This window comes from Candoia aspera, chromosome 2 (assembly GCF_035149785.1).
Source record: "Candoia aspera isolate rCanAsp1 chromosome 2, rCanAsp1.hap2, whole genome shotgun sequence".
Lineage (NCBI taxonomy): Eukaryota > Metazoa > Chordata > Lepidosauria > Squamata > Boidae > Candoia > Candoia aspera.
This window is the reverse complement of record NC_086154.1, coordinates 61,055,869-61,068,962: the sequence shown is the minus strand read 5'-3', so window position 1 is coordinate 61,068,962 and position 13,094 is coordinate 61,055,869. Positions and strand designations below refer to the sequence as shown.

The following is a 13,094-nucleotide window of genomic DNA, read 5'->3' as shown; positions in this document are numbered from 1 at the left end:
CAGGAGATAGCTGTTTTTCTTCAAGCTTGATTTTTAAAAAGTTGAAAGCAGATCTTGGCAATTGATTCCGATACTGCATTACTTGATGATGTGGAAAAAAAAGTGAAAAGGATTGGCCAGAAAATGGCAGCAGCTAATATAAATTGAGCAAAGCTCTGAGAAGTTTCTTTTCACCACCCTTCTCTACTTGGATGCAGTGGCAATCAAAACACTTGCACGCATACAATGATGCATGATGATGGCTGCTAGGAGGAAGCAGTACTTAAGCCTAAAAGGGAGAGTAACATTTGAATTACAATGAGAATTAGTTGCTACATGTACTGCTGATCTGAGATGGAAAAGGACAAGAAAGCGAAGTGGATAAAAGAGAGAAGTGGACATTTGGCCATTCTGTCTAGAGGTATTTCCACAGGGCAGAACAATGGGAAGATGGATTACTGCCAGCCCAAAGGTGCACAGACTTCCACCACCTGCTGAAAGATACAGACGGTGTGAACAGGAAGCCAGCCCTGGGGAACAAAAGGGCACATAAGGCAATTTCAGATAAATGGGAGACAGTGAGAAGGCTTCTGCTATGGAGGAAGGTGAGCGAGATTAAAGATTGTCTGAATGTGACAAGCTGGCAGGGAGCTGGGTGGGGCGGGGTGGGGTGGGGAGCAGCTTCAGAGACCTTATAAAGGGATCTGTGGCCACATTAGTCTCAGACAGCAAGAGAGAAAATAGGCCAAGTGATATTGTCAACCGATCCTCTAACAGGATACAGGTTTTTGTATTACCCAGCCTTCCATTTGTGGAACTCACACCCCTGACATTTTTTTACACAAACTGAGAGTTCTATTACCTCTACCTACCTACCTACCTACCTACCTACCTACCTACCTACCTACCTATATCTATCTCCTGGTAATGACATCTTCCACTTATGGCTCTCCTGGATTTTCCCTGTATTCCTTCTATTTTTTTCCCTTTCCTCATAACAAACAAGCCAGAGCTGACCCCCGCCCCCCACAAACCAATTAAGGAGCAAAAGATGGAACTGCTGAACCTTGTCCTTTGAATGGCAGCACCTTTGTCTGGAAGCACCTTTCATCTACCTCCTCTCCCACCTCCCCCCCCCCACCACAAAGAAAAGTATATGCACTTCCCAATTACTAGCATGCTTGCTTATTTATTTATTTGTCATATTTTTCCACCACCCAACTAGTACTTCGACGACTCTGGGTGGTTTACAGACAATTAAAAATAGAAGAATAAAATGTCATTAAAACAATATAATATAAATATAAATATATATATAAAAATATAAAATGTAATAGAGAATAAATAACATAAAATTCAAGATGGGAAATAGTGATGTTATCGTTGGCCCCATGAGGGACCCAACCACCCCCATGTGGTGGCTGTCCCCCCTCCCACTCCAGGCAAGGTGGCATAACCAGGATTTAACCCCCTTCTAGAAGGCTGGGAGAGTGGGGGCCTACCTTACCTCTGAAGGTAGCTTATTCCAAAGTGTGGGGGCCATGGGACCCTGCCAATTGGCAATCCCTCGTAGACAGGGTCCATAACATGCCCTCTCTGCCTGACCAGGTGGGATGGGTCGATATAATGGGGGTGAGGTGGTCCCTCAGGTAACCTGGACAGATGCCATGTAGGGCTTTAAAGGTGATAACCAACACCTTGAATTGGATCTGGAAGCAAACCAGCACCCAATGTAGCTCACGCAGCAATGGTGTTAGATGTGCCCTTCTTGGGGCTCTGAGAACTGCTCATGCGGCTGCATTCTGGACCAGCTGAAGCTTCCAGTTACTCTTCAAGGGTAGCCCCATGCAGAGCGCATTGCAGTGGTATATACAGGAGATGATCAGGGCCTGAGTGACTGACCGGAGGGACTCCCAATCCAGGAAGGGGCGTAACTGGTGCACAACATGGAGCTGTGCAAAGTCTCCCCTGGCCACGGCTGCCACCTGTTCTTTGAACAGGAGTTGTGAGTCCAGGAGAACCCCCAGGTTCTGCACCAGAACTGTCTGGGGCAGTGCAACCCCATCCAGAGCCAAAGATGGCAAATTCCCAGATACCCGGGAGCCCCCAACCCACAGCCACTCCATCTTACCAGGGTTCAGCCGAAGCCTGTTGTTCCCCATCCAGACCCCCACAGCCTCCAGGCACAGAGAAAGGGTGGTCACAGCTTCACTTAAGTCATCTGGGATTGAGATGTATAATTGGGTATCATCAGCATACTGATGATACCTCATCCCATGGCAACGGACGATCTCACCCAGCGGTTTCATGTAGATGTTAAAAAGGAGAGGAGAGAGAACCGAACCCTGTGGCACCCCACAAAGGAGGGGTTGCGGGTTGGATCTCTTGCTCCCTATCAACACCAATTGGGACCAGCCCTGGAGGAAGGAGGTGAACCAGTGCAAAATCATGCCACCCACCCCCAACTCCCTGAGCCGACCCAAAAGGATGGTTGATGGTATCGAAGGCCACGAGAGGACAAGAAGAGCAAGGATGGATGCATTGCCTCCATCCTGCTCCTACCAGGGATCATCCAAAAGTGCGACGAAAGCTGTTTCCATCACATATCCGGGCCTGAATCCCAGCTGAAAAGGGTCCAGCTAATCCATTTCATCCAGGACCCTCTGGAGCTGCAGTGTCACCACTTTCTCAACTACCTTCCCTAAAAAGGGGAGGTGGGAGACTGGATGAAAATTGTCCAAAATGGTGGGATCCAGTGACGACTTCTTGAGGAGGGGGTGCACCAGTGCCTCTTTAGAGGCAGCTGGAAACACTCCCTCCCCCAAGGATGAGTTCACCATTGCCTGGACCCGCCCACACGTCATCTCCTGAGCTGCCTTCATCAGCCAGGAGGGACAAGGATCTAACTGACAAGTGGTGGCATTTACAGACTGGAGAACTCTGTCCACTTCCTTGGGCCCGATAGGATCAAACCGCTCCCAGGTAACCAGGTAAGTACATTCCCCAGGCATCTCCCCAGACCCTGCTGCATGCTTGGTGTCCAACTTGGAACAAATCTGAGCAATTTTATCCTCCTGATGTCTCGAAAACTCCTCAGCACGGCCCTGAAACCCACCTTCCCCAAAAGGGATCGGGTGATCTTGAACAGGGCCTACCTTGCCACAAGGTAGGCCTTAATACGTAGGTGAAGAACTATTTTCCATGGACACAGAAACCAGAAATAATGGTCCTAGTTTAATAAAACATAGAAATAATACCTGAGGAACCCCGGCCTCCTCAGCACGGCCAGAAACCCACCTTCCCCAAAAGGGATCGGGTGATCTTGAACAGGGCCTACCTTGCCACAAGGTAGGCCTTAATACGTAGGTGAAGAACTATTTTCCATGGACACAGAAACCAGAAATAATGGTCCTAGTTTAATAAAACATAGAAATAATACCTAGATTTCATCTAAATATTAGGAATATTAAAAAAAATTCTAATCTGTACCTATGGAGGTTGTGAATTGCATGGAGGTTTTGAAGAAAAGGCTGGAGAGGCACTTCTCATGGAAAGTTTAATTGATCTTCCTATATAGTGCAGAGGGTTGGGCTATATGATCATTATGGCCCCTTTCAACTCAACAATGTTATGATTCTCCTAGGTAAATTCATCTGGTAAAAAGATAAGCAGCAGCGCATTAATCATTTGATCTTTCATGTCAGATGAGGAAGCTACCTCGAGCCCCACACGGCATGCCCCTTCTGCCAATCTAGAGCTAATTCATACCAGCTTTTCCCTCCAGATGCTGCCCAGATATATTGGGAATTCAGCTCCCATCACCAACAGCCCATCACCAAAACAAAGAATGCTATCTGTGACCCTAGTGAAAAGGGGCAAGTTGCCCACTCCAATCTCTGGAAAGCAAGCTAACCTTTGGTCAGCAGAGGATATGTCCCACTCCCCCACTTTATATAGTACAGTAAGAGGAGGCAATTTTGCCTTTGAGCACTTCACCCTACCTTTGTTAGCACAAGCCATCCACTGCAGGGGAGTGACATCATAGTTATGCTGTCCAACAGAAAAGGTGAATACCCGTACCTGGAACAAACCAACAAACCAACAAAGAGCATTTATGTCTACCAAAGGGAGAGGAACATGGAACATTCAACACTGAGTGTATCATTCCTTTACTCTATCACATACTTCAATGGCTTCATTGTAGACACTTGGAAAAGAAATCTATCAAAATGCCCATTCAAATACTAGCAGAAACTCTTACTACTTGAATAGCAGTTATCTCAGACCTGTTTGTATGACCACTAGCCAGCTTCTTTCCTAAGTATATATAAAGACCTGCCATGCATCCAAAAGTTATCCTTGGAGCATTTCCTAAAAATGTGGATAAGCCTGATATTAAGAGATGCTGAGAGTGCTGCTGGAGGTCAACAAGGAATAAACCTAATTGAGCATGAACTAGAGCCCCTGTTAAGGCCCAACCCATGGCAGTAAGAGTGGTAAAAGATCAAGACTTCTCCAACCTTATTATGTGTGCAGAGAGCTGCCCTGTGGCCCTGTGCTGACTGACCCAGTCCCTTCTCAGGAGACTCATTTACAGAGTGACTGTGAAGAATACTTTAGGCAGCTGTTGGATAATGTCACTCAGATCTGCTCTAAGCTGGATTCTGGCTTTAAAGCAGGTCCTAGGGAGTTCACCAAAGCTCATCCTTGTGATGTTATATGGGTTCTTGGGGCCATGAGCTCAGCCACTTGTGTGTTAGGTCCAGGCCTCTCCTGGTTAGAAAGGCTTCCCAGGAAGGAATGTGTGGGTGGTCTCTGGTAGTAGTGAATGCATCCTTAAGGCAGGGGATGGTCCTGCTGATGCTTAAGGAGGCAGTGGTTTGTCCCTTCCTAAAGAAACCAAAACTAGAAGTCCACCTGGTCTCTAATCAGGCTGTTGTGAAGATTGTTGTGCTGCAGCTTCAGAGAAGACTGGAGAAAATGTATTATCTGGATCCCTTTCAGTAGTGTTTCAGGCCCAGACATGGGACCAAAACAGCACTGACTGAGTTTGTGAATAGTGCATTCATCCTTGCTCTTCTTGACCTTTTACCAGCTTTCAATATCATCAATCATGATATCCTTCTGGACCAGCTCTGGGTGGTCTAGGGAAAACAGTTTTGTATGGGTTCTCCTCTTTCCTCCAGGATCAGTTTCCGTAAGTGACAGGGGAGAGGTTGAGCTCATGCCCACTGTGCTGTGAGATGCTTCAGGGCTTGGTACTCTCCCCACTCCTATTTAATTTACATAAAATCACTGGATGAGGTCATTCAGTGGCACAGAGTACCATGCTAATTATACTCAGTAGTACATCTCTGCTCTAGGCTGACCAGGTGTTGCTTGGAAATTGTGTCTCAGTGTTTGGAGGCAGCTAGGGTCTGGATGGGGAAGAACCAGCTTCAGTTCTACCCTAGCAAGATGGAGTGGCTTTGTGTTTTAGGACTTCCTGGATCCAGTGATTTTCCACCTTTAGTTCAGATGGGGTTGCTCTACTAGGACAGACCCAGTGCACAATTTGGAGGTCCTCCTGAACTCATGGTGTTTGTCCAAGGCGTAGGTGGCAGCTGTGGCCAGGAGTGTTTTTGAATAACTTTGGGTTGTGTGCCAGTTGTGCCCCTTTCTGGATCAGGGGCACTGTGCACAGTCACTCATGCTTTGGTCATCTCCCATGGATTACTGCAATGCACTCTACATGGGGTTGCCCTTGAAGAACATCTGGAAACTGCAGTCCAGAATGTAACAGCATGAGTGAATATGGGCATGCCTTTGTATACCCATGTTACACCATTGCTCTGTGTGCTGCACTGGTTCCCAAAAGGCTTCCAGGTGCAATTCAAGATGCTGGTTGTCACTTATATAACTTTCATGGCATGGGGCTGGGATATTTGAGGGATCACCTTTCTCCAGTTGCCTCTACCCATCCCCTCAGGTCTGGCATGAGGGACATGCTCTGGGTCCCATCCCTTAAAGAGTGTCATCTAATGGGACCCAGGAAGTAGGCCTTTTCTTTCACTGTGCCTGCTCCTTAGAATACCATCCCACCCAAGATTAGACTGGCCCCACCCCTGCTAGTTTTTCAGAAAGCCCTTAAGTCCTGGCTGTCTCCCAGGCATAGGGGTCAGAAGTTAGTCAAACCTGTAGAGTTATTATTAATTTACTGTTGATGAGTTACCCTCAAATCACTTTTTTTTTGCTCTTTTGCACTGGTCTCTCTCTCTCTCTCTCTCTTGCTTTATAGTGAGGTTTTTAACTGTTTATTCAATTATTTATTTATTTTTCAAATTTTTATCACTGCCCATCTCCCCCAAAAGGGGGACTCTGGGCGGTTCGCCTCCTACAGTTGCCTTGGTGAGATGGGCAGCCATATAAATTGAAATAAATAAAGAAATAATTTTGGACATGTGTCTCTAGCCAGGTATGCTGAGGAAGTCAACAAATGCCAGAATTTTCAACAGACTACTATACATTTCATATTGCTTTGCCAAACCTCTTATGAGATAATAGTACTTGACAGTAGTATAGTTTGAGGAACCCTGATTCAGTGTATAACCCCTCTGCTCAGGAGCTTATTTTTTGCCAATTTGTACACATGCCATTTAATTTGTAAAATAGAAATGTTGCATCCATATGTGTGTATCCCACTTTTTTTAAAATGCCCAAGATGACTCATAACACCTGTCACAATTTTGAGCTGTTGATGTACTGAACCAAAGGTCAGTTCCCACAACTGGGGTAGTTGTAGGAAAAAAGGCCTGAAAATGCAGGAGCATATTGATTTGTTTCTGCTGCTCACTAATTGATCTTTCTGGCAGTTTTGTGGCAAAACTAAACCATATGCATGATGGCAATTGGCCATGCATTTTCAAGCAGCTGTTATATACCCATATGGATTGATCCAATGAAGTGAGTACTATTTTATTCACTTTGGATCATATTTATGAAGAAACCAAATGATTCTAGGCATTGTTGCTCTGTGCTGTTATTTAACAGCACTGATGCTCAGTTTCACATCAAAGAAAGAATTAATTTGCTTGGTTGTCTTAATCAGGGCTCGCATGCTTCCACGTTTCCTAAGAGGAAATGCCTGGTTGTCAAGAAAAGTAAATTTGATACATTATGGAAGGAGCACCCCACTTTATTTAAGGGGGAAAAAAATCATAAGCCCCATAATAATACATGAAGTACTCTTGAAAAACTGTGCATAAATAGGAACCTAAGAGGAATTACAAGAGAGGAGGAGAGAAGGAAAGGAAATTCTGCTCTCTAGCTTCTCTGCTCTTATTTCCAATTTCTTCCTCCTTCCCTTGGAAGGGATGAGACAGAGGAGATAGTTCTGCAGCTACGTTGGATGTGCCAACATCTTTCTTTGGCAGTATCACTCATGACTTCATCATCCCTAGACTAGGCTACTACAAGGTGCTTCAGACAGGGCTGCCTTTCAAGATTACTCAGAAACTGCAATGGGTACAAAATGCAGCAGCCTGCATGCTGATGAGTGATGCCAACTGCATCCACCCAGTGCCTGTACTGTGGCCACAGTAGGTTTTGGGGTATGGTTCAAAGGGCTGGTTTTCACCTATGAAGTTCTACGTGGCTTGGCTCCTGGGTATCTTCAGGCCTGCCGTCACCAATCGGAACCAGCTCATTCCAGGTGGGGGTGGCCAGTGTACCCAAATCAGTGAGGTGGGAGGGGCAAAGTCTGTTTTTCTGTGGTGACCCCCATCTTTTGGAACAGCTTTCCTCTGACAGATTCAGTTGGCACCTCCCCTGGCGTTGTTTCAAGAGGCTGTTATGGAACTTTCCCATAGAGCCTTAGAGTACGCTGCAGTGATTAGACAGAGATCGGCATCCACAATTGCTCTTATTCTTTTTACCTTTGTTTTTATTCTTGTATTGTTATGATTATTATACTTTTATTGTTGTTTACTTGGGGAGTATTTTATTAGGATGTTATGTTGATGTATATTTGCCATCAGCTGTATATAAGTATAGCACACAGATAAACTTCTTTTTCTCTCTTCATCCAATCATTACATGTCTCCTATAGAATTTTCTCCTATAGAAATTGCAAAGGTAAAGGCAAGTCTCTTGTACTTCCTCCCTCTTCTTCGCCTGATGGGAATTATGGATAGAATATTGTCTGGAGGGAATCTCTGTAATTCAGACTTTCAAAATGTGAGGCCTTTCTAATCACATTAGATTACAACTTCTATGATCTTCACCTTGCAGAATTTGAGTTCTATAAATTGAACCCTTTCCCTGGAGCCATCTCACACTCCCAATCAATTAAGCAAGCTGAATTGGCTTCTGCTTCTGAACCTATTGAAATATTAGAGTCTTCATTCTCTTGCCCTCTCTAAAATGTTTCAGGGGATGTCAAATTAATCCTCACTTTCACCTTTCCTATCAATAGGTCCTCACTGTCAATTTCCATCTTCAGTTGTATACACGCACTGAAATTAAATTCAGGTATTAAAAAAGGATGGGTTTTTAAGGTATTGTGGCAATTGTCCTACTTCTGATGCCCACTAGGTGTTAGTTACATTGACAAGACATATATAAGCTGGAAAGTACTCTTCCTTGCTTTATCGTGGCACAGAAGTGGCTGGAGACTGCTGGTATTTGTAGTCAACAACATCTGGAGGGTTATAGGTTTCCCACTAATCATGCTGAGTAAGAGTATCCTCTGCCAAAAATGCAAAAGAAACATAACCATCTCCTTTATTTCTTTGTATGAAGAGGGAGAAAGGATGTGAATGTGAGGAATAAAAAAGTTATGCTACTTTGAACCTAAGCCATTTGACTTGAACTTCCACTAGCAGGCTGACATTTCCACATACAGTTGGTTTTGATGGAACATCTCCAAAATCCAGTAGTATTAACACAAGGTACTCGTTTTCTTGTAGCAACAGCCTATACAAACTTTCAAAGGAAGTTCTGTCCACCTTTCCTTCTGGCACTTCAAGGTCAGTGCAAGCAATAAACCCAGTGCCAGCATGTTAGACGCCCCATTAAAGGGGCAGTGGCTCAGTGCAGGAGCAGACAGGGCAATAAACCCAGTGCCAGCATGTTAGACGCCCCATTAAAGGGGCAGTGGCTCAGTGCAGGAGCAGACAGGCAGGAAGATCAACTGTCTAAATAGCTGGCATCAAATGAGGCGGATAAAACCTGAGTTAGCCGCTGCTGCCTGTCCCCATGACTGAATTGAAGCAAGTCAGACAGCTGGGTCTTCAATTATCTGGTCGTGTTTCTTGATTCAAGTATTATATCCTACATTCAAAAATCTGGTTATGTTGGCGTTATCACTGACTCATGCAGAAATCCTGAGAAAGATTATCACCATGTATGCAGTTGAACAAGAGCGATGCATTATGACTTTATCTGTCTTCTCTCCTCACAAAAGTCAAGCTTCCACATGAGGCATTCAGAAGAAGGGTATTTAGCTTAGCCACTGCATAGCCATTTTTTTTAACATAGACTCATCAGAGTCAAAGGATGAACATTCAGAACAAGACAAACTATTCCACAGAACAAGGAGAGGAAGGTGTTCATAAGTTGTTGTTGGATGATTATTATTATTATTACTTTGTGTATCCCTTCATTTGGCTGGGTATTTCCTGGTAGACAGCTGAAAATCTGTGAATTTCACCTAATTCATTTTTCTGGCTCCCAGACAGAACTGAATTTACTAGCTTAATCATATTTGTTGAATCTGAAATGTAACTAAGTGCAATTGTCATGGTAGAAGAGTAAAACAAATCCTGACTCATTATGTCTCTAATGGAGACTTCCCCAATCAGCTCTGCTGAAGCACAGGTGAAATCAAGAACTTCTTTTCTAAAAAAAATTCAGGAGACCAGATGGTTAGGAACTTTGGGGGCTCTATACTCATTTAGAGGCTATGCAGAAGAGATTGTTTTCCTTTTTACTGATTGAAAGCTAATAAATGTCCCAACACGAGGTCTTTTTCTGTCTAATAAGCTGACTCAGCATTTTCTTGTAAACATATAAATAGCATTTTTATACGTTTAGTGAAGAAAGAATGCCATTTGTATGTCTGTGTGTACTTTATGTTGTATTCTATTACTCACTGTTTAGATTCTTGATATTCAAAAGCTCATATGCCTGATACATAAAGCTGCAGCTGGCAACAATTTGAGGGGCCAACATACAATTTCTGGCCCCTGAGAGTGGTTAAGTAGTATTGCAGTGGCATCACCAGAGAGGATAAGACTGGAACTGCACCATGGTTTGGATGTGGATTGTGGAAGGGGAAAGGAACTGATGCTGACATTTTGATACTATTGGAAGACCTTCACTGATGGTTCCTTATATTTTTACAGTGCACGTAGAATGTTCCTTTGGGACCCCTTTGGGAAGTGTGGTCCCATCTGGATAGGAGAGACAATACAGCCTTGTCACAAGGGCAAGTTCAGATGCAGGCTGAACACTCACCGTCTTGTTGGGTCCGTTATACTTCTCAAAAACATCTTGCACTCGATCTTCTCCTCCATCAGTAAACATCATGATCATCTTATTGCAATTGGCTCTTGTGATGTTGGACTATAAATAAGAAATGCACATTTCAGCAAATATAGGACACAGAGCCAAGTATATTGTTTTTTTCTGGGAAAGATACAACCTAATATAAGTACTGTATCTTTAGTGACATTTGATTAAAATAAATGATTGGTGTCAAACATCAGTATTGTGACTGTATTATACAGAAAAATGACTTGTTTGACATGAGCAGAGAAGTATTATAGTGGAAGGAAGGAAAGTGTGGTTGGATATAGATCTATAGATGTTTAATTCTATGGGGATGGACAAAACATTTTTGTTCACTACCTCATTTTCATGAGTATAAATTTGTTTGGTTGATTTATGCAAGGGGACGAAAAGAATGTACATGAACATTAGTATATTTTTTATATGCCATTTTCTTACTATACCCATGTTTGATTTCCCTTTTCCTGGTATTTAACCTGTACCATATAGCTTCTTCAAGCAATTTTATTGTAACCTAATGTGGTTTTGTGCGTGCTTCTTCCTAATAAACGGTTTTGTATATTTTCTTAAATATGTACATTTTTGTATATATTTTTTTGAGTTACAAATCTTATAGATTTTTAAAAACCACAGATTTCAGTGCAGAATCTGAACTATGTAAGACTGTATAAATTCTAGACCCCATGAATATTACCTATCTGAGACTTAGGACTACAGTAATACTTTTCCTACCTGAAGGAAGTAAAGAACACACATGCATACAAGTTCCTGACTATAGAAAGACATGCACGCATCAGTACATGGTACATTAGTACATATGTTTTTCCTATACAGAAATTCAATTCAATTCAATGTAGGTATATTCTTCAGACCTCTGGATAAGCCAGTGAAAGGAAGCGTGTGGCTGCAATCTTAGGGGAAGCAGTGAAAGGATGTGTATTTGCTTATATGTGTACATATGTGTTCCTAGGAGGATACTTTCTTATAGAGGACAACAGCAGGATACTTGTATATGCGCATGAGCAGAAGACAGTAGGTGTCAAGGCTACCATTTCTGCTGCTTTCCCCTCCCGGTTTCTGTCATATAAGACACTGGCTGTGAGGCATCTGTTTTCTTTAGCTGTTCTCCAGAGGTGAAGGTGGTACAGATGAACAGGGAGCGGGAGTTGCTGTCGGGACAGAAATTATGCTGTGGCTATTACCGCTCAGCATTTAATAGAGCTATTCATCTTTATTTCGTCCAACGTCACTATAACCCTTCTGATCCAGCCTTCTCAGATGGGTCCTGCTAACTTTATAATGAAATGGAAGAGGCAGCTGTTTCCAATGAAATTTAAGTACCAGCTGCTGGAGTTTTCCATTTATCTAGGGGGAAGCATGCAGTACTGAAACTTTATCCCTGCTCTCAGCCCCACACATGGTCAGGAAAAAGACTGCCGAAGCTCCCAGCTCTGTTGGTTGTGTTGCCTCTTCAGAATCAAATGTTTCAGGGAAAGATTGCAGTGAAGGCATCTCCAGAGATGGTATGCTGTTGGATGGGTGAATATCCTTCAGTTCTAGCATATCAGAAGACAGAGCTAACGTGCGGAAGTTGGATTCAGACCTGAATTTTTAAAATTCATTGGCAGGAATGGCAAGCAGAAAAAAAGCTCTGCCTATGATGTATTTAGTGTTACATGCAGACCTGGATTTCTGATTTTTTTCCCCCTTTCCTTAGAAGCCAGAATCTGAAGCTGTGATTTCTATCTTGTTTCCTATCTTGTGACAAGGCTGAGAGCCTTGCTTGCACATAAGTTGATACAATTCAGAGGTCTTTCAGGCTAATTAGCTACTTTTGCTGGTGGCAGGATTGAAATAGCAGTATTCAAGCAGTGCCTGCTAGCATTGTTGCTTGTGAATGGTGTGTGTCTAGTAGCCCTATTGCTTGGCCTGTGCATGAATGCAGCTTATAGTCAGAGAAACCTCTCTCAATCAAGAAGCAGATTTAGTGACTTCGTGTCAGTCCCTGTTCTGAAAAGGTTCCTGAGAGGCAGGCATTCTGGAACTTGCAACTATAAGGGGAGATCATTGTGGGTTTAAATGACAGTTAACATGGTCCTTCACAGTCCTTTAATATTTGTATCAGAAAGACTTCTGTGCTGGGCTGGTGTTTATCTGTATGCCAAGGCAACAGTAGAACAGAATATAGCAAAGGAAGACAATGTTCAGGGAACGTTGTGCTAGGCTGGGTTCTCAAGGTAATGGAAGCTGTAGTAAATCTCAAGCAGAGCTGCAGCTGGCAGCCTAGAACGGTGTTTCTAGCCTTGGCAACTTTAAGTTGTATGGACTTCAACTCCCAGAATTCCCCAGCCAGCTTTGCAGGATGGTGAATTCTGGGAGTTGAAGTCCACACATCTTAAAGTTGCCAAGGCTGAGAAACACTGGACTAGAAGGTTGCATCTACCTAGGGAGACAAAACAAAGGAAGGAAATTGTGGCTGTCATCAAACATTTGACTGCGTGAGAGAATGGGCCACACTGAGTGATGTAATTTGCTGTAGTTATAAAAGCTGAAGGAAAAAGCCATGG

The 13,094-nt window shown here is 43.4% G+C and overlaps 1 protein-coding gene across 1 annotated transcript in view; it reads right to left on the bottom strand.

The window, feature by feature from the left end:
* CACNA2D2 (calcium voltage-gated channel auxiliary subunit alpha2delta 2) overlaps positions 1 to 13,094 on the bottom strand; it is a 675,105-nt gene that overhangs the window by 95,128 nt on the left and 566,883 nt on the right. The window contains exons 12-13 of the mRNA XM_063291953.1: positions 10,474 to 10,581; positions 3,981 to 4,059 (exon numbers count right to left, since the gene is read on the bottom strand). Coding sequence (XP_063148023.1) covers positions 3,981 to 4,059; positions 10,474 to 10,581 — 187 coding nt within the window. The remainder of the gene's footprint in view (positions 1 to 3,980; positions 4,060 to 10,473; positions 10,582 to 13,094) is intronic.